The 23,516-nt window shown below is 48.8% G+C and overlaps 2 protein-coding genes and 1 pseudogene across 15 annotated transcripts in view; 2 read left to right on the top strand and 1 right to left on the bottom strand.

Annotated features, from left to right (window-relative positions):
* Nucleotides 1-244: 244 nt before the first annotated feature.
* LOC146868156 (uncharacterized) lies at nt 245-22,045 on the bottom strand. The gene is made up of 2 exons (XM_085615225.1): nt 21,516-22,045; nt 245-1,440 (listed from the first exon to the last, which is right to left on the bottom strand). The coding sequence occupies exon 2, from the start codon at nt 1,418-1,420 to the stop codon at nt 440-442; it is 981 nt and encodes a 326-aa protein (XP_085471351.1). The 5' UTR covers nt 1,421-1,440; nt 21,516-22,045; the 3' UTR covers nt 245-439.
* Nucleotides 3,786-5,215, top strand: LOC146868157 (uncharacterized; annotated as a pseudogene).
* A 493-nt stretch (nt 22,046-22,538) lies between the features above and the next one.
* The window catches only part of UBR4 (ubiquitin protein ligase E3 component n-recognin 4), a 1,980,383-nt gene continuing 1,979,405 nt past the window's right edge, over nt 22,539-23,516 (top strand). For all 14 annotated transcript variants that reach the window (XM_085609056.1, XM_085609055.1, XM_085609054.1 and 11 more), the window contains exon 1: nt 22,539-22,698. In XM_085609056.1, the coding sequence (XP_085465182.1) occupies nt 22,577-22,698 (122 nt within the window). In that variant the 5' untranslated portion in view covers nt 22,539-22,576. The remainder of the gene's footprint in view (nt 22,699-23,516) is intronic.

Raw genomic sequence — 23,516 nt, 5'->3', positions numbered from 1 at the left:
TCTGTGTTATCCATGCTCCGGGCTAAATTGGTGAGATCCTTCTTTAACATGTGAAGTAGTTCTTTCCTCCCTATCCCCGGAAGGTCATTTCCTCCTAGATGAATTACTAGAATATCCGGGTCCTTTGAGTGGGAGCGGAAATCCGCAATGACGCCCCCCAAGTCTCTCCAGTGCAAACCCGGCTTCCCAAACCATCGCACCATTGTTCGTTGAAAGGGGAACGTTGCATCCCACCCCACGGCGTGGGCTCTGTAAGCAGCCATCGATATGCAAGAGTGCCCGATGACCCACACTGTTTTGCGTTCTGTGGAGTAGAACAGAATGACAGAAATGTTGAGTTCAGTCTTCAACAAGCCTTTTATTATACGTGTAGCCTAGTGTACAGAAGTGTATAAAGCTCCCGACCCGCACCCCCGCAAAACCCCTGCCTGTTCAACCTTTAACTGCTGGGTGTTGGGCGAATGTAAACCCGGAACCTGTCTGATTCCCATCTTCCTATTCGTTTTATTGCTGTTGCTGACATACCCTCCTGGAACGCTGTTGTGGCCGCCCCAATGCGGAAGGAATGTGTAGTGTAGTGATGCCCCTGGAGCCCAGCCCTTTGGACCGTTGCTGCTAACACCCTTTTAAACTGATACAGCGTTACTGGGCTCCCGTCTTCGTGGGTGAGAAGATAGTTGTCGCCGTTGACAACCTCCCGCTCCTTGATGTAACCTGCTAAAAGCTTAACTGGGCAATATGAGCTGTGCCCCCCCATCCTCTTCAGTGTAATGTACTGTCCCCTTCCCACCTGATCTGTCTTAGAATGTCGCACCCGTAAAGTTGCCTGGTGTGTGTCCAGGGATAGATCTTTCACCAGCAGGGCCCTGCTGCTTTTGTCCCCTTTTGCTCTCGCTACTAGTTCGCTAATGCGAAAGGCCCCAAAGAAGGCCAAGGAAAAGGTCACTTGATACAGCCTACTTTCAAATTCCGAGTGGCAAACCAAAGGGAGGTGGTCCATTAGAATTTTTAGTGTGGTAAAATCAACCGGGGACCTGTGATCCTGTTTTTTGCCTTCAACTTTGGCCCAACCTTTCAAGGCTTCCCTAAGAACAAAACCTTTGGTGGGATCGTCCAAACCCTTTAGCTTAGTATGGTATGCTATAGCTGAAAGGTGCTCCATAACCCATGACCTAGATTTACCGGCTCCCCTTGCCCACACCACAAACTGTTTGACCCTCCATCCCAGTTGTTGGCTATTGTCTAGAAGCTCGGAAACATCCGCTGTAAAGTTCCAAAACGTGTCCACACAACGCCGATACCGCTGTCTTGTTCCCACCGCTAGAGCCTCTTCAGCCATACTCTGTAGTTGACCTTCTAATGCATTAGCTTCCAATATTCCTCTTTGAAGGGCGTCATTTCCTGCTGCGCCTCTGGCCATTCTGCTCGGAATCTTTCCCACTGCAAGCGAGAAAGAGCATCAGACGAATTGTTCTTAAACCCTTGTACATGCTTTGCTGTTATCTGGATATTATATTTGAGACACCCGCTCACCAAATGTCTTAGTAAGCCTAACACTATGGGACATGACACCGCCTGATTATTAATTGCCTGGACGGCTGCCATGCTGTCTGACCGGATGACCAGAATCTTGTTAGCCAATGTGTCAGACCACAGTGAGAATGCCAAAACAATGGGAAAAAGCTCCAGCGCTGTGACATTGCTGGTGAGGCCACGTTGTCGCCATCCTGTTGGCCACCCTTTGGCACACCACTCGGAACCCAATATTGCCCCAAAGCCCCCTTGCCGGGAAGAATCTGTGTACAGTTGTATCCTCTCCTCGGCTGTCCATAGCGAGGTCCATATTCTAACCCCATTGAAACCTTGGAGAAAAGACAACCACATGAGCAAGTCCTGCTTCAGCCCCTTATTCAACCTTACAAAGTGATGTTTCTGTGTAATGCCCGCTGTAGCCCCTGCCAGTCTTCTTGAAAAAACTCTCCCCACCTGAATGACCCTGGACGCAAAATTGAGCTTACCCATTAACTCCTGTATATCCCGTAATGATGCCTTCTGTTTTGCCAATAACTTTACAATAGCTGCTGCGAACTCGTGTACTTTTTCCACTGGGAGGCGTGACACCCCTTCCACAGAATCCAACTCTATTCCCAAAAAAGTCAGCTTTGTTGTGGGGCCCTCCGTTTTTTCTACCACCAATGGAACTCCCAAAACCTGCGTCACTACTGTGAAGGCTGCCAAGGCACCGGCACAATCTGGGGAGTCTGCCCTGCCTACAAATAAGAAGTCGTCCAGGTAATGGAGCTTTCCACCTACTGGCTGCACCTTGTTTGTTGCCCATTCCAGGAAGGAACTAAATGCCTCAAAATAAACACAAGAAACTGAACATCCCATGGGCATACACCTGTCATAGTACAGCTTATCCCTGAACTGGAACCCCAGCAAATGAAAGCTGTCCGGATGCACTGGTAACAGCCTGAAAGCTGATTCAACATCAGCCTTCGCCATGAGGGCTCCCGTCCCCGCCTGCCTTACCAGCTCGATGGCTTCATCAAATGTTGCATACGAGACGGTACAAACCTCCTGGCTTAGCCAGTCATTTACTGAGTTGCCTTTGGGATAGGAGAGGTGGTGGATCATCCTGATCATCCTGGGAGGGGGGGGGGACTAAGAAAAAATTTCGGGAGGGGGGGGGGGGGGCTGAATCTTTCAAGCCATAGGCAGAGTGGAGCTGAGGCCCTGTGAGTCCAATGGGTGATGCGCGCCTGGGTCTGCCTCTATCTGCGTGCATCCCAACTGAGCTGCCCCTGCACTAACCCCGCGCATTCTCGCCCCCCCCCGTGGCAGACAGAACCCCTATGCTCCCCTCGACCGACCTGCAGGTATTGCAGCGGAGCCTACCTCCCTCAACCCAGCGCCATGCGCTACCGACTGGCACTGAACCTTTCCGCCTGGCAAACTCCCCTGCCCATGGCTCCCCGAGCCCACCCCACCCCCCCCCCCGCCCCTCACCTCGCACAATGCGGCAGCGCCTCTCTTCTCCTCTTCTTTTGACAAATTTCCCAGGAGAAAGAGGGCCTTGTGCCCGGTGCCCACCTTTAAATACCCCTGCCTCCTTAACACATTCCTACCCTAGATTTACGGCTGATCTGGCCCAGCCCTAATACCAGCCCTATCCTACGGTGGTCCCATTTCCTTGTCTCCCATCCCTTATCTCTACCCAATCCGGTCCTTGGTATTCGGGCTCTGCTTCCCGGGGGTGGCCTCCACTGAGGCCCCCGGTCCAGCCACTGTCCCCCTCCCCCTGGGGAGCAGGGGGCCGAACCAAGGGGCAGTGCGATAGTTTTTCCTTCATTTTGATAACTAACGTTGACAGCGGTCGGTTTCCTGTGCTGAATTGAGCCTCTGTGGAGCGGGAGCAGGGAGTGGACGGCGTGCATCTCGCTGACGTGCACAGTCCTATTTCTCTGCTGACAGGACCACACAGCACGCATGTGCACAATTTGAATGCAACGCTCACAGAAACTGATCGGAGTGTTCACTGGCATCTCTGCACATAGCTCGATCCAGCAGTATAGTGTGGTGGCAGGCAGTGAATGCACCCCCTACGCCCTGTATATACAATTGTACAGGGTTGTACAAATTGGCAAAGGCTCTGCCTAGAGTGGTTTTATCCGGGCAGCTCCCTCCACATTTAATTTGGGGCACACACTCTGGCCTGGAAGGGGTTTTTCCACACCCCCATTACTCTCTCAACTCCCAGTAAATTCAGATTGTATATCGAGAGAATGTCACAATGGGAGCCTTACGAGGCACATGTAGAATACTACCATGAGGATGTTGATGGCCCACTGGAGCTGGATTTGGTGGATGCTTTGGACTGCAGTGTACAGCAATCTGTTAATAAGGCCCTTGTATGGGTGCAAGGTCCCTTTAAGAGGCATTTGCAAGATTATGCACGCCAACAGGGCTGGCAACTCTTGATCCCTCCAGCCAGCAATGATGCGGTCCCTTCAAAAAAGGGCAAAGCCAAGAATAAATTGCAGGCAGGGGTACAGGGGGAGGCTTTTGAAAAGCTAAGGCGTAAGAGAGAGACAGAACATGATTATAGCGTCCCCCCCACCCCCCATGGAGAGTTCTCTCGATCACACAGCTCATCTTTTGCCGATACTCTTGGATCGAATTTTGGTCCCCACACTGATGACAATGATGAGGGTGAGAAGGCAGGGCCCAGTAAAAGGAAATGTGCCCCAGCTAAGACCCCTCGGGTGCTCCAGTTTGAGCCCACAGAAATAATTCACCCTCGGGCGTCCAGTTGGGTTCCTCTCCAGAGGTTGCAGAATATGTTCAAACCCACCTACGGCGGAGTTTTGATAAGGAAGTCCATGCTTGCATCCGCACTGAGTGCCCCTGCTCAGACCTGGCAGGTAAGGTAGCAGACATGCCAGAGGTGGACCCTACCATGGTCACTTTTATGAAAAAATATGCGAAGGACTCGAAAAGGGGCCTTGACCGCTCATGACAGAATTGTAAAGACAAATCACTTGACATGACAAGACCCTTGACTAAGATCCTGGAGTCAGCATTCTACGCCAAAGAGTCCAACTCCCTGGTGAATACGGATGATATGATTGGCTGGGCGCAGTGAGCCACTTGCATGCTGGGCAACACCAACAGCGCCATATCCACGGGAAGCCGCAGATCTATCCTTATGAAGATAGACCCAAAGTTGATTGATTTATCCACCTCGGAAGCCGGCCCAGTGGCCGATGGTATATTGTTCGGGGGTTCATTTGTTAATGAACTTTCCAGATTTTGTGCCACCTACTCAACGATTGACATGGCTCAAATGTCACTAAAAAGGGTGTTTCTAAGAAGCCTTTTTGTCAGGGCCGGGCGCTATGGAGGACGCGCGCCAGGCTGAGGAACCTACCAAGGCTCTCAACAAGGATGCTATACCCAAGGCAAAGGTGGTAGGTATGGAGACCAAGCAGAACCGACCTTCTACTCCACTCGACCCAGATGTGGCCGCCCACATTTTCGCCACAGCTCCAGACGTGGGAAGAGTGGCGTTGTTCACAGACAACTGAAAACGCTTCTCCATAGACCAAGGGGTACTAAAGACCATTCAGGGCTTCAAACTGGAATTTTACGAATCCCCAATTCAGTCCAGCCCCCCAAGACAAATGCATTTTTCCCAAACAGAACAATCTTTTAAAGACTGAGAAATTGAAACACTATTAGACAAAGGAGCAATATGTCTGTCATTTCCACACCCCAAGGGGTTCAAAAGTTCCATCTTTCTGGTCAAAAAGAAGGGCGGAGGTCACCGGCTAGTCCTAAACCTCAAAGATTTAAATGTCTGGATAATGTACAGACATTTAAAAATGGAAGGCATTAATTTGCTAGGACATATTCTAGAGGAAGGTGACTGGATGGTTTGTCTAGGTCTGAAGGATGCCTACCTCTCAGTCCCCATTTTCCCACCTCACAGACGGTTTCTGCAGTTCATATGGCGAGGGCAGTGCATGAAATTCAAACCCCTTCCCACTAATTAAAATTTCATCTGCTCCCATGGTGCACCAAACTCATGCAGCCAGTGACAGAATCACTGAGGCTCGAGGAGTGCGTCAAATTGTGTATCTACACGATCTCCTCTTAATGGCCTAGGACCCACCTGTCATGGACGTTACAGCTTCTTCAGAGTTTGGGATTTCAAATCAACTTACAAAAGTCTGTTGTTGCCAGCTCAACAAATGGAATTTCTGGGTCTCCGGATAGGTTCGGTCCGAGCACAATTGCTTCTTTCAGCCAAAAAGATTCACAATATCAGGAGGGAATTTAAGTCTTGTCTGCTTTGTGCAGACAGACTGTATCATTGAGGTCGATAGCCAGAATTGTGGGTCTTCTGGACTCCTCGATACAAGCCATTTTTCCAGGCCCCCTCCATTACAGAGCCCTTCAGAGATTAAAAATGTAACATTTAAGGAAGGGTCTCTCTTACACAGAACAACTCCCACTGTTGGGCGAAGCCAAGATGGAGATAACATGGTGGTTTGAACACACGGAATCCTGGAATGGCCAAGCCATTTTCAGCACCTCCCCAGAAATAGTGTTCGAATCAGATGCCAGCCATTGGGGTTTGGGGGCAAAGTGTGATACAGTGTTGACAGGGAGTCAGTGGTCAGATGTGGTGCTGGGTCTCCATATAAATTGCCTGGAACTCCTGGCGGGTTCTTTCGCCATCAGGAGTCTTTCCCCAATAAAGACGGACTGTTGTATCTTGCTGAGGATGGACAACATCTCAGCGGTTCGATGCGTCAACGAGTTGGGGGGGATGAAATACTGTCTACTAGCAGAGATTGCCAAGGATTTCTGGCATTCTGCCTCGATCATCCCATCTCCCTCACAGCAGAATATCTCCCAGGCAAGAAAAACACGATAGCTGACTGGAACTCCCATCATTTGTGGGATTTCAGCAACTGGAGACTAAATCATTCGGTATTCCACCAACTGAAAAGATTATGGGGCCTGTGCGGAATGGATCTGTTTGCATTGCGACAATCAACAGCCGACACATTTTTTCAGCTGGCATCCAGATCAGGAGGCTCTAGCAACAGATGCGTTTCTCAAGGACTGGTCTCAGTTCTTAGGTTATGCCTTTGCCCCGTTCCTGATGATTCCCTGAGTCCTGTCACAAATCAGCCGTCAAAGAGAAGAAATCACTCTCTTGACCCCTTACTGGAGGGCTCAACCTCGGTTCCTAGTAGCCATAATTCTAGTGAGTGCGCCTCCAGTTCAACTCCCAGTTCGACCTGATCTCCTTCTAGACCTGGAGGGTCCTCCCCATCCATTGATACTATCAGGTCAACTCAAGCTGATGGCTTGGATGGTTTCAGGGAAAGATAGTATACCCCAGGCATTTCGCAACAAGCTGCAACTTTCATCAGACAGGCCTGGGCAGATAGTACGAATTAACCATATTCCTCAGCTTGGAGGAGATGGTGTGCTTGGCGCAACGCACGTAGTGTTGATCCTGTGGGGACACAGCATTGTATGATAATAAACTTTTTTTCAGAACTGGTGGCTTCTGGTTTAGCATACCAAACAGCAAATAACTTCAGATCAGCTATTTCCGCAGGGCACCTCCCAATAGAGGGAAAACCAGTGGGTGAGCACCCTTTAGTCTGCAAATTGATGGAAGGTATCCATATGATCAACACTGCGAAACCCAAGTATACAACCATTAGGGATGTGAATGTTGTTCTCAAATTCTTGGAGCAATGGCCTGCAAACAGATACTTGTCACGCAAACAACTTTTGGCCAAGCTCACAATGTTATTATGCCTGATGTCCTGTAAGAGGGTAGGGGATGTGCGAGCTTTGGATTTGGCAGGTAGAGTTTTCTCTCCAGGAGGTGTTTCATTCACTATCACGTGCCGGACCAAAATCCAATTCCAGGCTAATAACATATCCGAGTTTCCCAGATAGTAGCCAATTATTTGTGGTTCAATGTTTAAAAGATTATGAAGTGGCTACTTGTGATGCGAGACAGATGGCTGGGGGGCAACTACTCATTGCCTTACAAAAACGCTACAGACCGGTTACTTCGGCTACTTTAGCCTAGTGGATGAAATGGCTGCTGGCAGAAGCAGGCATTAAAATTTCTGTCTTTGGGGTGCATTCTGCAGAGGTGCCATGGCATCCAAGTCGTATGCTCTAGGCTCTCAAGTAGAAGATATTAGGAGGGTGGCAGACTGGTCTTCAGAATCTACATTTAAGTAATATTAATATAAGCCTATTGTAGATGTAGCATCTCTGGTGGTAATGCAGCTTTGAACTAGCAAAATCGGAGCCTATGGTCCTGACAGAATATAACAAGCATTTGCAATGCAATAGGTCTCGCATTATTAAAAGTTTGAGCTGTTGGCATTGCCAATAATAATGCAACCTTAGAAGCTCCAAGATTCAGTAATGTGAGACCAATTGCATTGCAATTGTTTTTTTTTTTTTATATAGCACGAACTTGAGTGTAAGGTGTGTATTTATGTTGCATTGAGTACAATGTAATTATGTGGCACAAATTGGAATTGTGTGGAGTGTATTTATGTTGCATTAAGTAGAGAGTAATTAAGTGGCGTGCAATTATGTAGTACTGAGTGGTATGTGGAGTGTATTTATGTTGTACTGAATACAGTGTAATTATGTGATGTGTAATTAAGTGGTACTGAGTGGTATTATGTTGAGTGTAGTTATGTACTCTACTCAATGCAACATAAATACACACCTTTCACTCAAGTTCGTGCCATATAAAAAATAAAAAAATAAAGAATTGGCCCTGAGTTTGTCCTGAATCCGATGTTGCTGGTGTCCGTGTGGTGAAGCCACCACACGGGTCATCACTCCCATCGTAACTGGTAAATCAACAATAGAATAGTTAGGGGGATGAGGGGTTATGCGGACTAGCACACAGTAGCACCATATCCACTTTACAACAGCGGGCACTGCCCTACTCCCATACCGGCCGCTGGTAGTGGTGCTACTATGATGAGTAACAATGGCAGGTGATTGCCCAGTGTACAACAGAGTAAAGACGGTCAGCGCGGATGAAGATATGGCGAGTGTTATGCCCAGCCTACAGTGCAGAATACAGAGGCTGCGCGTGGGGGATGTAATGAGCAGTTACCCATGCAGAGTGGAGCAGAATCCCCACCAACCTGCCTCTCCCGTGTTTCTGGCTCAAATGCTGATATTTGTTGTTTCACCCCCACTTCTAATCCGTGCAGTTCCTCACGTTCAGACTTTATACCAGAAGTATCTGTGTGTGTGGTTTGCTTGTGTGTGTGACGTACCTTGTGTGTCCTTGATAATAAAAGTAAAGTGAACCAGCTGCAATACTTCACTGTGATTCCCCTGGCTGTGACCCGAATATGTCTGCAATACAAAGGTTCTTTAGTTTCAGGTTGGGAGGGGCAGTGCAGTACATGTTTTGCATCGCTGCTGAGTGGCGGTGTGTGTGTCGTGGGATATATTTTCAGCCAAGCCTCACTTGTTAGCCAGCAGTACCGTTCTTAGTGTCATTTAGAGCAAATGTTTGCATTGTTGTTGAAAGTTAAGCGTGCAAGCTGTGTGCATCTGTGAGTGCACACAGCGAGTCCCTCCGGTGCGAGGGCCGTGATGCCATATAAAAAAAAATAAAAAAATATTGGCCCCGAGTTTGTCCTGAATCCGATGCTGCTGTGTCCGTCTGGTGAAGCCACCACACGGGTCATCACTCCCATCGTAACTGGTAAATCAACAATAGAATAGTTAGGGGGTTGAGGGGTTATGCGGACTAGCACACAGTAGCACCATATCCACTTTACAACAGCGGGCACTGCCCTACTCCCATACCGGCCGCTGGTAGTGGTGCTACTATGATGAGTAACAATGGCAGGTGATTGCCCAGTGTACAACAGAGTAAAGATGGTCTGCTCAGATGAAGATATGGCGAGTGTTATGCCCAGCCTACAGTGCAGAATACAGAGGCTGCGCGTGGGGGCTGCAGCCGGGAGGGATGTAATGAGCAGTTACCCATGCAGAGTGGAGCAGAATCCCCCACCAACCCGCCTCTCCCGTGTTTCTGGCTCAAATGCTGGTATTTGTTGTTTCACTCCCACTTCTAATCCGTGCAGTTCCTCACGTTCAGACTTCATACCAGATGTATCTGTGTGTGTGGTTTGCTTGTGTGTGTGACGTCCCTTGTGTGTCCTTGATAATTAAAGTAAAGTGAACCAGCTGCAATACTTCACTGTGATTCCCCTGGCTGTGACCCGAATATGCCTGCAATACAAAGGTTCTTTAGTTTCAGGTTGGGAGGGGCAGTGCAGTACACGTTTTGCATCGCTGCTGAGTGGCGGTGTGTGTGTCGTGGGATATATTTTCAGCCAAGCCTCACTTGTTAGCCAGCAGTACCGTTCATAGTGTCATTTAGAGCAAATGTTTGCATTGTTGTTGAAAGTTAAGCGTGCAAGCTGTGTGCATCTGTGAGTGCACACAGCGAGTCCCTCCGCTGCGAGGGCCGTGATCTCTGCGTTCTGTTCAACATCCTGTGATTCTGGGCAAATCACTTAATCTCCCTGTGTCTACCAAATAATGAATGTGTCCTTGTGTAACGTAACTGGGGCTCGTGTAAAGCGCTCCAATACCTTCGGGTCGAGATAACGCTATATAAATCTGCACACACAAAAAATAGACTGCGCACTAGCCGTGTTCTCTTGGGTCGTTATTTGCATTCGCTCCTGTGGTAGTTTACAACCCTCATAAATGCAGTGAGTGTCCCTTGTCCAGATGGCTGGGATAAAACGTATGCAGTTCGGCCGACTTCCGTAACACTGTAAAGACGTGCTGCCCAATATTCTTTCTCCACAACAGTCTGCCGTGAATAGGAGGGCTTGTTTACTTTAAAGTATGGCTGGCTGACCGCTTTGTCGTCACATGGCGGCAAGCCGCATCGGCCGGGAGAGTGTATGAGGTCATAACTGACACGTTTTCAGGGTGCATATGTGTGATATTTCTAGGTTTACAGTGTGCTGTTGGGTGACATTGGCCTGCCTCCCGCGTGACGCTTTAAGTGACAATTTCTGCAAGCGATTCAACAAGAAAACGGGTGTAATGTAAGATTTTCAGAGCCATTTTTTCGCTTTGCCCGGTAGGCATAATGTAGATGCTATCCATAAAATGACGGCTGGGAAGTCCAACAGTTATTACTGCACGTCATACTATCTGCAGTGGACTACCAGCTGTTCCCTGTACAATGCTAAAAGAAAGGCACAGCGTAGAGGGAAAAGGGCTCATCATACAAACTCTCTGATGTACTTTTTCAGTGTAAGAGTCTGCGTCCAACGGAGATTGCTGTCACTTTGTTTCCCGTGGCATATTGGAACAAGCGCGCGCTGAAGCTGACGAGGAGGGAGTGGAAGGGGGTATGGGGGCGGGCACAGTGGTGCGGCTACAGTTGTAATAAATCGCCACATCCCATGAAGCGGGCGTCGTGAGATAAACTGGTGTGAAATAGCAGCAGGGAAGGGGGCGGAGAGGGGCTACGAGGGAGAGCGACGTAAAGCCATATGGCTGCTTTGCGCGCGTGCACGCCTCGTGCACTGTAGCTCTATGCCAGGGGAAGCACTTTCAAAAACCCATTTACAAAATGTCTCAAAGAGACAGCTTTCGCTGTCTCAGCGAGACCTAAAAAGGTTCTAGCTGACACGTCAAGAGTTTTCAATTCTATTAAGGTCACAGAGGCGAGGATTATCCCACCCATTAGATGCAATTGTCTTTGAAGCATTGGTACAATTTTAAAAAGTAATGTTATAACAATATGTTTATATAAAATTGAGTTTTTTTCTGCTTCTCCTACCCGATAATTGTTGGCAGTACTCTGTAATATATATATTTATAATGCCAGACTTTACATTGGTGATTTTTCTACTTCAGGAAACAACCAGAAGAACAGTTGAGAGAATCCCCCTGATTTGGTGAATTATATTCTCCGGAGAGGAGTTGTGTATGACTTGTTGTTTCGCTTCAGTCTTGAAGGCCCAGTTCGGAGTTCAGTCGGGGGCCCTGGTTGGTTGGTGTACATCCCTGTTGGATCACTTGGAAGCTTTAATTCCACATTTGGGCTGAATGGAACTTTGGTGACCATTACTCTGTTTCCCTTTTGAATATCCTGTACTTATTGAATTATCTAACAAAGAAAAAGGACACAAAATGGTGACATCAATATTTATATGGGTGGCTCATATATTATTGGAACATGTGATATGGGAACAGCCCTGCCAAGTACCATGCATCATGCTTAAGACTAACGCATTTCAGTGTGGTGGTGCGCATCACCGCACTGAAATGTATTGTCACACATTTATCGCGTCTCCTCAGCAAGCCGGAGCGCTTAAGACTGAGTGTCTCTGCCTACAGGTGCCATTTAGCACCATGCAAAATGCCCAGGATTGACTATTACGTTGTAATAGCGTGCCTACCACTTTACTTTATTCTATTGTATTTGAATAGCCCTCAACCTTGTGGCCATATATATTAAGCCAACAGCCGCGAATATTAAAAACTCTAACAACATACCACATCTATGTCCGTCATGAAGAGCATAGAATTATCCACATCGTTGTTTGTAAAAGGGGGAACATTTAGGCTTTTTTCTGAGGTCAACTCGCTCTATTGAAAATACCCCACTGCGCACTGGAAAACAATTAAACAATAATGATAATTGACCTGCCGGTAAAAAAAACCTAAGATCTTTCACATTGCATCCAATCATCCAGGACTGTGAGGACGATTTAGGCAGAGATGCCAGGGGCCCGCATTGAAGCAAGTAAGCGCATAACGTCTGCATTTTACAGTGCTATTTATTTCCTTGTAATTTCCAATTCGGAGTGCAACATATTTGCCAACCCTAATCTGGTACTAAAAACGTTTTTTTAACAAGAAGTGTGCCAATTGGGTATTTTCACCTGAAGCATGTTTTACAAAATGTATTTTAAAAGTATGAGTGTTTTTCTCATACACGAGCGCAGCAGATTTACAACTAATCCTTGATTTATATCATGTTTTATGGCAAGGAGTGCCCCATTTGGCCACCTCTCAGCCAAATCCCACCAATTGGATAAATATATATTTGTAAAAAATATACCTCTAGGGGGGCGTGGCTTGGCTCCGACAGCGATGGCCGCTTAATGCGACAGCTCCGCCGTAGCCGGGGCCTTCAAACCCCGTAAAATTCATCCAAATCCGACTGAGCGGAGATAGAGCGGCGCCCCAGGTGTCGGAGGGGGCACCGACCCCGGAAACCTCAAGAAAGTCCGCCATATCCAAGGACCGAAGCCCGGGAGAGCCGGGTAAGAGTGCTGTCGGCGCCGCATCTGAGTGGCGGCACCCGAGCTACCTGCGTGCGGGCGTGAGAACCACGCGGGGACCCGGCGGCAGAACGCGAGAGGCCGTGGAGAGTGCGGATGCCGTGGGGCTCTCTCAGGCGTTCCCTGCCTCTATCTCAGGCGAGGTGGGCGCTGGACGGCACATCGACAAGAGATCCCGGACACTGATCGGACGGCTGGCCGACTGGGAGACGGAGTACATAACGTTCCCGGTGAGAGAGGTCCGACTGGGCCTCTGCGGGAACGACGGGGGCGGCCAGCGCGTTTGAGGCGGACCTCTCCGGTGTGGTGAGAGGTGCCTGGAGAACCTGCGGTGCCGAGGAGGTGAGCGGGTCCAACGGAGATCCGGTGAGGTGCGTGCCCACCTTGGTGCTGCGGTGTGCTGTGAGCGAGGACGGCGCATAGGCTGCATATTGCGGCGGCAGGAGCCCGGCCTGGGCGTGCATGGGCCAACCCAGAACACGACGAGGGTCAAGCAGTAGGGCGACGCTACCGGGACAGTTGGGGCCTACTGAGGCGACTACTTCCTGCTCGGGGAACAGCGCGGGAGCGGCTGTCGGACCCCGGGGGCTGCCTTGTGTGTGACCGCGGCGCCTCTTCCGGGGAAGGACTGACGGAGTCGACGCACCGGCCGGGGTGCAATCCTATGGAGTCAGAGGGACCCGCATGAACGGGCGTGAATCGCGGCGGGAAGCATCTCGCTGGCGGCGCAACATTGACCGCAGCCGTGTCTGGGGGAGAGGCTGCGGGGAAGAAACCACGCTGACCGCGGGGGCGCCTGGGGAGAACCAGACAGCGAGTGGCTAATCACCCCGCGCATCTAGACCTACGCCGAGGGACGGCAGGTGCGGGCCACTGGAGGTGTAACGACAAGCGGACGAGCAGCAGCTATGAGGCCTAAAAATGGCGCCGCGGTGCAATCAAACAAGCTCGACAAATACGCCATTCCCAAGCCGGCGACGCAACCCGACGGCGTGCAGGAAGAGCTGCAGGGGGAGCCGGAGCCGTCCCTACAATCCATCATGGCGGCCATAAAAGGACTGGGGACCACCCTTGAAACGAAAATGGACAAAATGTCAATTGATATGAACCTCATGAGGGTCAATATGACCAAAACTACAGACCGGGTCAAAGAGACTGAGATACATGTCACGGACCTCCAGACAACCACTAAACGCTTGGAAGAGAGAATAAATGCCCTGACTCACCAACACCGTCAGATGGCGATGAAGCTCGAGGACCAAGAAGGGAGGGCCCGGCGCAGTAACGTTAGAGTGGTGGGGGTCCCGGAGGGACGGGAGGGCCCGAGCGTTGACCTCTTCCTGGAGTACCTCATCATGAACCACCTCAAGCCTGCCAGACTATCGTCGCTCTTCACGGTAGAAAGGGAGCATAGGGCGCCAGTCCCCAAACCACGGCCGGGAGCGCCTCCCAGAACTATTATCGCAAAGATCCTGAACTACAGAGACCGGGATGCCATCTTGCAGGCAGCCAGGACCCGGGGGGGACGTTAAATTAGACAACGCTACCATTCGGTTCTTCCCGGACTTCACATTGAAGGTACAGCAGGAGAGGCGCTCCTTTGAAGAGGTGAAAGCAGCTTTGCGACAGCGCGGGATCAAATACATGATGTTCTTCCCGGCGAAGCTAAAAATCCTCGTAGACGGGAAGTCACTCTTCTTCACCGATCCCCAGGAGGTCCGTGACTGGCTAGAGGGGAAGTCGGACCAAAGGTTGGGCTCCAGAGCCACGGCTAAGCGCGGGGAATCAGGGCCTCGTGGGGAAGCGACCACGGGAGACCTTCTGGACCAGGAACACTGTACTGGGCGCACGTGGAGATCGAGGTCCAGCAGCCCGGGCCAAGCGACGGGATAGCGGAACCGATGGGAGCGACGCTGCCATGACTCGCCAGGGACAGATGGTGAAAAACTGTAATGTATAACCTGGGGTGCGGACCCGGGAGGCGGCGGGATATAGGCTCGCTGGGCTGTGTATGGGTCACATACTTTTGGTGCTGCACTTTGGCGGTGCCTCACGTATTATCACAACCAGTTACACCTGGGAGCGGAGGAGCCGCTCTACTCCCCATGACTGGCAGTTATGCTACTGTGACACGGGGGATACGGCCTCGGGCGGCTGGGGTCGGCCACTGACCACTGCCCCAAGGCATAGTTGTTCACCTGTTGGGGCGATAGGCACTCTGCCGATTGGGGATGTGGGTAGTTTGGAACCTACGTTGCAGGGTAGCAGGGAGGGGGGGTTGGGTGGTGGAGTTACTAAGTTTGCTGTTGAGATATGTTGGGCGGTGGGCGGGGGGGGGGGGGGGAATGGGAGGAGGGGGGAGTTTTTATTTGTCATGCGAATCCAAAGTGATCATACGCCGAATGGTGGGCAGGGTACACGAATGGTTTGAGGCGAGCTCCTTTCACAACAACCATGCACTGGGATAAAAGTCTTAAACTTATAAGTTGGAATGTCAATAGGTTGGGGGACAAAATCAAAAGAAGTATTGTGCTACAACACCTTAGGCGGCACTCCCCAGATGTGGCATTGCTGCAAGAAACACATCTAATAGGTAACTCATGTAAAGCACTCAACAGATGGGGCTACAAACTGGTTGCCCATGCAGGGTTCACTACCGGGTCTATGGGAGTAGGAGTCTTGTTGCGCCATAGCTTCCCCTTCGAGGCTCAGCAAGACTGGGTGGACCCGCTTGGACGGTTTGTGGCGGTTGCGGGGAGATGGGAGGGGCGTGCGCTCGTGCTCGTGGCGGTGTACATTCCTCCTGGATTACAAGTCCAATCCTATAGGGATCTGGGCACCTTTCTACTCGGGCTTCCAGAGGGGCGCCTGGTGATTGGGGGCGATTTCAACGCCGTCCTTTCGGGAGTGTTGGACAGGCATCCTCCCCGGGACATAGTTCCGGGACAGCAGTGGCTTCCTACATTTCTTGACGCCTTCGGCTTTGTAGATCTCTGGAGGAGGCGACACCCGGATAGTAAAGAATACACATTCTTGTCGGGAGCTCATCGTACGCTCTCGCGAATTGACTATATTCTAACTCCTGTGCAGGCAGACATGCTAACAACAGACATCAAACACTTGCCTAGGGGCATCTCTGACCACTCACCGCTATGGGCCCACCTCACGATCGGGGACCAACGAGTTGAGGGTATACCGCGTATCAATCCTTGGTATTTGAAAGGGCCAGAAACTAGAGCAGCACTGGGCAGAGTCATTGAACAATATTTCCTCGATAACGAAGGCACTGTGGATTCCCCTGCTACTCTGTGGGAGGCATTCAAGACAGTGCTCAGGGGCCAGGCCCTCTCGGTGATCGCAGATAGACGGGCAGATAAAGAAAAACAGCTGAGGGAGATCGAATGTGAAATCGCTAGACTAGAGGAAAGATCAGGGAGCGGTCTCGATGAAGATCTCACCCATCAATTGCAGCTGAGGGCGGCAGAATACAAATCTGTAGCCACAGACGCGGCGCAAACTTTGGCGCGTGAAAGGGATGGACGCATCTACGATCAGGGTGATAAGGCGGGTAAGCTTATAGCTTGGCTCGATAAAAAAGAGAAGGCACAGAGGGTTGTCTTCAAGATTAAGAGTGCATCGGGAATTCTCCTCTCTGAGCCACACGACATAGCTAGGGAATTTGCTAGACATTTTGAGAGGGTGTACCGTAGAGACTCTGAGCTCACAGAGAATGACTCATCCGAGTTTATAGCAGACATTAAACTGCACACTCTCTCTGACCAAGATCGCGATGTGCTGGAGGGGGACCTCACTACGGAAGAGCTGGCTAAGGCGATAGGGGATCTTAAGGTAGGCAAAGCGCTAGGGCCCAACGGTCTTCCTATCGAACTGTACAAACTCAAGCCAGACAAAATAGTCCCACATTTGAAAGCTATGTTCGATTACAGTAAGAAGCTCGGTAAGCTGCCGAGGGATCAACGAATAGCAATACTGGTCACCATTCCAAAGCCTGGGAAGCCTAGAGACGAGTGTGCCTCCTATAGACCAATATCCCTTCTAAATGCAGAGCCCAAAATACTGGCAAAACTGTTGGCTAACAGACTCCGACCTATCATCACTAAGTTAGTGCACCCGGACCAATCGGGATTTATACCACATCGGAATACAGCCCTCAACCTACGGCGTCTGCACGGAGTTCTGGGGCGTTGCCCTGGAATTCAGGAGGATGCAGTGGTGGTCTCGTTAGACGCCACCATGGCATTTGACACCTTAGAATGGGCATACCTCTTTGCAGTGCTTCAAAAGATGGGATTCGGACCCAGCTTTATAGGGTGGATCCGCCTTCTGTATGCGGACCCGCTGGCACAAGTAGCGGTCAATAATAAAAGGTCGGAGGTGTTCTCCCTGGGAAGGGGGACCAGACAGGGGTGCCCTCTTTCACCGCTATTGTTTGCCATCTCCCTGGAGCCGCTCGCGGCGTGGATCCGGAGTGATGTCTCTGTCCGCGGACTTCGCTGGACCGAGGGTTGGGAGGATAGAATTTTGCTATATGCGGACGGCATCCTTCTCTACCTCTCTTCCCCTGCGCGTTCACTGAGGGTAGTACTAGACATCTTTGCCAGTTTCGGACAAAACTCTGGTTTCCGCATCAACTGGAGCAAATCGACAATCTATGTACTTCACGGGGCGGCTCCCCCCCTTCCTAGAGACTGCACGATACAGGTTGCGGCTGAGGGATTTCAGTATCTAGGCATCTATATAACCACCAATGCCAGAGTTAGATATGAGAAGAACTTGATCCCTCCCCTGCGGAGGCTACGACGGGATGTTGAGGTCTGGAAAAAGTTGCCCTTGTCCCTTCTCGGGAGGGCAGCACTGTTTAAGATGATGGCCCTGCCTAGATTCTTATATGCTCTTTAGAACTATCCAGAGGTGGTACCACGGGCATTCTTTCAAGAGGTCGAGACCCTGCAGAGAGAATTGCTATGGGATGGCAGGCAACGGATAGCACTTGGTAAGCTTACGCTCGGCTGGTACGATGGCGGTATCGCCCTCCCCGACATCAAAAAGTACTACTGGGCAGCGCAATTGGCCGCTATCAACCAATGCCAATACGGGAATGGGGACGACCCGGCGTACGGTATGGACAGGTGGTTACTGCCCGGTGGTGACTTCACAAGAGCACTTTACTCCAAACCAACTAGGTTCACGCTTACCGGGCCCACGAAAAACGCTGTGCAGCTGTGGCACATAGTCACCAATGCGTTAGGATGGGCCAACCAGCTCACTATGGCCACCCCTCTCTGGGATGCTGAACAGCTGGGCACATTGGGGCGCACAAAGGGTTTTGACAGGTGGGATCTTATAGGTATCTCGCACATTAGGGACCTCTGGGGGAGGGCGGGAGTGATAACCTTCCCCACACTGCAACAGACATACGAAATGGCTGACTCAGAGCGTTTTCGATATGCACAGATTAAACACTCCCTGCAGGCGAATATCCCATCTGGTACGGCGCTGCCTGAGTCGTCCCCACTCGAGGACCGGCTGCTCGACGGGCACCTACCAGACAAATGTATATCGCTCACATACAAGAAGCTTATTCATAACACCCCCAATCCCCTCACCGCACTACGGGAGAAATGGGTGCGAGATGGCCTCGAAATGGACGATGAGGACTGGCAGGTGGCAATCTCGTCGCCAAAGGAAGTGGCCATATTCGCTAAACTTAGACTAATCCAACTCAAAATCCTACACAGGGCATACCTCTCAGAGAAGCAATTAATGATGATGGGCAAAAGCGCAGATGGGCACTGTAGGAGACGGTGTGGGATGGAAGGCGGGTTCATGCATATTCTGTGGGAATGTCCGCTAATTCAATGTTACTGGGGGAAAATCTTAAAATGTATGAGCGAGATCTGGGGAGTTCCACTTATGCCCGAGGCCAAGAGATGCCTATTGAACGTCTGGGAGCCCACAGATCTTGATGTGAAAGGGAGAATATGAGCCACTTTGGGGCAGATGATTGCTAAACGTAACATAGCACAGGTATTGGGGGCCCCCGTGCCGCCAAAATTGAAGAAGTGGAAAGAGGACATGGACTGGTGTATGTTGAGAGAGAAAACGGTCTATGTGGCTCAGGGGGGCCCCCAAAAATGGATTGCACTCTGGACTATATGGAATGAGTACCGGGGAGGACTGTGCGAGCCCCCGGATGTCCCTACACCTGAAGAACACTGTATGATATAAATACCATTGCATGAACTGGTGAGAATGCCCGTAGTAGCGGGGAAAATATGTGCCAGCCTTTAAACTTTGTGTACTACTGTGACGTATGAGGCATATATCTGTAAAGCATGACAGTGTTGTTTAATTTCAATAAACAGAGTTTTAAAAAAATATATATATATACCTCTAAAAACAATTATTTCCGGTCTCTTTATACTTCCCAGACTCTGGTCAGTTGTTTTTATGTCCGATGTTAGTGCTTAGAAGCAGGGACTTTAGGTCATGCATTGTGCATGCTGCTCAGTCTTTCCACCAGGGAGGTCGAATGCTTCTTTCCCACTCAGCTTGCCCCTTGCCAGCTCTTTGCTTCTTAAGTGCCCTTCCATTTCTGGTGCTTTAAAGCAGTTTTAAAATCTTCTTAAAGTTTCTCATTACATGCTTTTGCTAATGGGAAAGTGTCACTCATAGTTGCCAAAATGTCACTCATAATTCCGCTTAAGTTATAAAATGTCACACACAACAATCTGAAACCTTGGCAGCTATGCAGGAGGTATAGGGAAACATGGGTAATGTCGTTTTTTGTTTACTCTATTTAGATTGGCTGCTGAAATTTTGGTATTAAAGAAATGAGAAACATAATCCTTGGCTCCGTGTCCTTAATAGAATTGAAAATTCTTGATGTGTCAGCTCGAAAAAGTTTAATTTCGTAATGGCTAAACAAAGAAGTCCGAAAATGCAAAAACTATGAATGGAAACGCTACACTCCTGTGACCATGGGAAACTTGAGAGCTCTGTGCATGACTGGTGGTAGACGTAATAATAAAGGTCCTGTAGCCTTACAAACTGACCTGGATCATGCGCCGTTATTTTTTAATTAAATCATAGAGCGGATGTCATGTAATTTTTTAATACTAACCTCTATTTAAACGTAGTATGACGTAGTTTTCTGTAACATGCGCTGCGCTAAATACCTTTTCACAAATCCAGAAAAATCATTTTTATAGTCAGACAGTTGGCAAGTGGGAGAACAGTAGTCCCAATATACCTGGGTACTGTGGGAACACTCCAGCAATAGTAATGCAGAATTTCACTTTGAAGTTACTTTTGACATTGTTAACTTTGAAGCCAATTTCTTTCTCATTGCGCGATGTAAAATAGTCTCACCCCGTTTCTTCCTCTTCTCCCTCTAAAACTCTGTCAGTCAGTCAAAAAAACTTTATTTCGGCTTTACAGCCATAAAAGCACAAGTTATTAGGACACTCCATAATACTACAAGAATGATAAAACTTGAGTTAAAAACTTATAACAGTTTGTACAAGATAAGATTGATGCCAAGTAAGTTATGTTATTATTCTACAATTCTATAAAGATTAACAAAAGCCAAAACAATCATTTAAGACAATAAGAAAATTTAAAATCTGCATAGCTAAAAAAGAAAGAATAATTTAGGAATAAGAACATTTAAGAGCAAATGATTATACAGAGATTTCGAATAATTTCCCCGAGTGGGGGAGATGTAATTATTTGGGCCATAGTATATCTAGTCGGAGGCCATGGTTACATTACTAGCCAACTGATTAACCTTTATAATGCCTCTACAAATGCACCACATCGCAAATAAGAATTTGGAGGTGACAGCTACAATTAATGGGTGCATATCGTTCTTAAGCAGTCTGAAAACCTCGATGTAGTTACGTATCCCCATGTTCCTACAGAACTGAAGAACCCACTTAGATCTTGTCTTCTTATATGCAGGGCAAAAGAGTATAACATGGAGTTCGGTTTCTTCTGTTAGGGAGCACCCAGGACAATCTTGTTTAATGGCTCCTTTCCATTTGTTCATGAATGCACGCAACGGGAGCCTCCCGTGTCTAAATTGTAAAAATAACTTCTTGGCCATTAGAGGTTGGATACTGTCTAAAACCGACTCTAGCTTATATTGATATTTAATCTCAAGGAACCTGGAAGTCAAGGAAGATGAGTCTGAGCTCCGTAGGATATGGGCCAGTTTATATTCTTTGAAAGCAATAGTTAGTGACTTTTTAGAAATCAAAGGGCAAGTATCTTCTGGTGTTAACCACATGTTTTCCCTCCCCAATGCGTAGCTTAAGTTCCTGATACAGGACAACCAAGGGAGTTTCCCTGCACTCTGAATGGACATAACATCTTTCAGTTCCTCTCTAAAAGGAGCTAACTCCGATGTGCTCCAGAGACGGCAATAGGGCCAATTTCCAGGTCCATCCTAATACTAACCTCTATTTAAACGTAGTATGACGTAGTTTTCTGTAACGTGCGCTGCGCTAAATACCTTTTTACAAATCCAGAAAAATCATTTTTATAGTCAGACCGTTGGCAAGTGGGAGAACAGTAGTCACAATATACCTGGGTACTGTGGGCACACTCCAGCAACAATAATGGGGAATTTCACTTTGAAGTTACTTTTGACATTGTTGACTTTGTAGCAAATTTCTTTCTCATTGCGCGAAGTAAAATAATCTCACGCCGTTTCTTCCTCTTCCCCCTCTAAGACTTAGTGAAGAACGTCGGGTTGGCCAACAAAGTACAGAGCGCGTAAAACAATTTGAAGAACTGCTTTCTACTCCCGCCACGTCTGTGAATTGTTTTGTAAAACTAGAAGCTTGTCTCAATTACCTCGTGCCGCTTTTTAAGCCCCGGAGCTACCATGACTCAGGAGTTGATGATTCCTTTAGTCCTTCGTTTTTGCTTAATTACTTACTGTAGTAAGGCGGAGGCCATCTTGGAATGGTAAGAGTTTAAGAGAGACCAGAACCAAATAAACACGGAAGTTATGCTGTGAAGCTGGTTATTGTCCGATTCAATCACTCAGACCACCCCCAAAAAGCAAAAAAATGCGGCTTTGAACGGATGGGGATTGGCCGCTTTCAAAGAACTGTACGTTGTTTCCTCCACAGCCCCTATAGATTACTCAAACTGTTGGGAGACAGACGCGTAGCTTCTAAGCTGCACCGAGAGCACGTAAAAGAAATACCATTTGTTTAGAACGACAAACACTGTAGATACAGGCAGCTCACGCCTTTCATACTTTCAAAACATATATAGCGCTTTACCCTGGCCTATCGACGGCCACCAGTGAGGTCCAGAGTTTGTCATCTCAGGCCATGTTTGCGATTCAGAGTCGCAGTCTGCGAATGCCACATTGATTATCTTAGCAGGACATCATTTCCATCAACCAGATGGCAGTGCTGCAGTTCTGGGAACTGTGTGATGTTCCGCAGCAGCCTTTGCAGCACTCTCATTTCGTTTCATACCCTCAACACTAAAGGTTAAAGTCCATTTCCAGCACTAACTAACCTCCAGCAAGTGAGCGACAGCAAATTGGTGACACGCACTGCGTCTGACGTCCGACGCTATATCAGGGACGTCACTTCCGGCACCGCAGAGCGGTCTGAGAAGTGTAAGAGATGGCGGCGGAGGTAGCTGCTGAGCCGGGCTGGGAGGTAGCGGTGCGTCCGCTACTTTCTGCCTCGTACGCCGCGTTTGATTTGAAAGAACTGGCTCCGCTGCTTAGCTCAGTAATTGAGAGGTGAGAGACATTTCAACGCGTGTCTTATGCTAGCAAGTGACTCCCATGACACAGTGGACCACCTCTCCCATAGTGCTTCAGACCGGAAAGTCTGCCTCAGCTGTCAGTGAGAGGCAGTAGATATCGTGACGTCAGAAGAGATGCCAATAGCTTCATATTGTCTTTTGTATATTTTTGCCACTGTTTGTGTAGTTCTTTTTACCATTAGTGTTGAACCGACTTGCTTTCGTAATCTGGACACCGTCTTCACATAGTTCTGGAATTTCCATTGCTTATGTCTGGCTTTCCTTCTCTACAGTTATAGACATTTTAAAGTGCTTAGTAATGGTGTGTGTAATTTTTTTTTTTACTAAAGAGGACTGTGGGGGTGGTATTCGGTATATAGATGTGTGCAGCAGAACTTTACTTTTTATCGTACAGCGTGGTTGTTGTTATCCTGCCTGCCTACATTCTTTTATAAAGAACATTGCCGAAACGGGGTACTAGCTGCGATGCAGTGTGGTGCCTGTGATGATGCGCTATGTTTAAGGCAACTTAGTCTAAAGGGAGTGATGGAGAGTTGCTTGTTCTGTGGCTACCAGCTGGCATTGGTGTTGCGTTGTATGTATGGAAGTGCCAGGGGAACTCTATTGCATGTTCTGTTTGAGAAAGGCAAATTATCATTGGAAAGATCCTGTGTAGTACGTGTTATCGGGTACATGTAGCGTTTCTCATTTTAGTAGCGTAATTGCATGGTATATCTGCGCTACGCTGAGTAGTGTTAAGATTCCTATAAATTGCGTCTGTTGGATATGGGTGTGTGGCATTTTGTGGTTGCA

Source organism: Triturus cristatus, chromosome 1_2 (assembly GCF_964204655.1).
Source record: "Triturus cristatus chromosome 1_2, aTriCri1.1, whole genome shotgun sequence".
NCBI classification, from domain to species: domain Eukaryota; kingdom Metazoa; phylum Chordata; class Amphibia; order Caudata; family Salamandridae; genus Triturus; species Triturus cristatus.
Note: the sequence above shows the minus strand (reverse complement) of the source record. Positions and strands in the feature narration are given on the sequence as shown.

Excerpts from the sequence above, each read along its gene's own strand:
- LOC146868156 (XM_085615225.1), bottom strand. The coding sequence starts at position 1,420 with ATGGCCAGAGGCGCAGCAGGAAATGACGCCCTTCAAAGAGGAATATTG.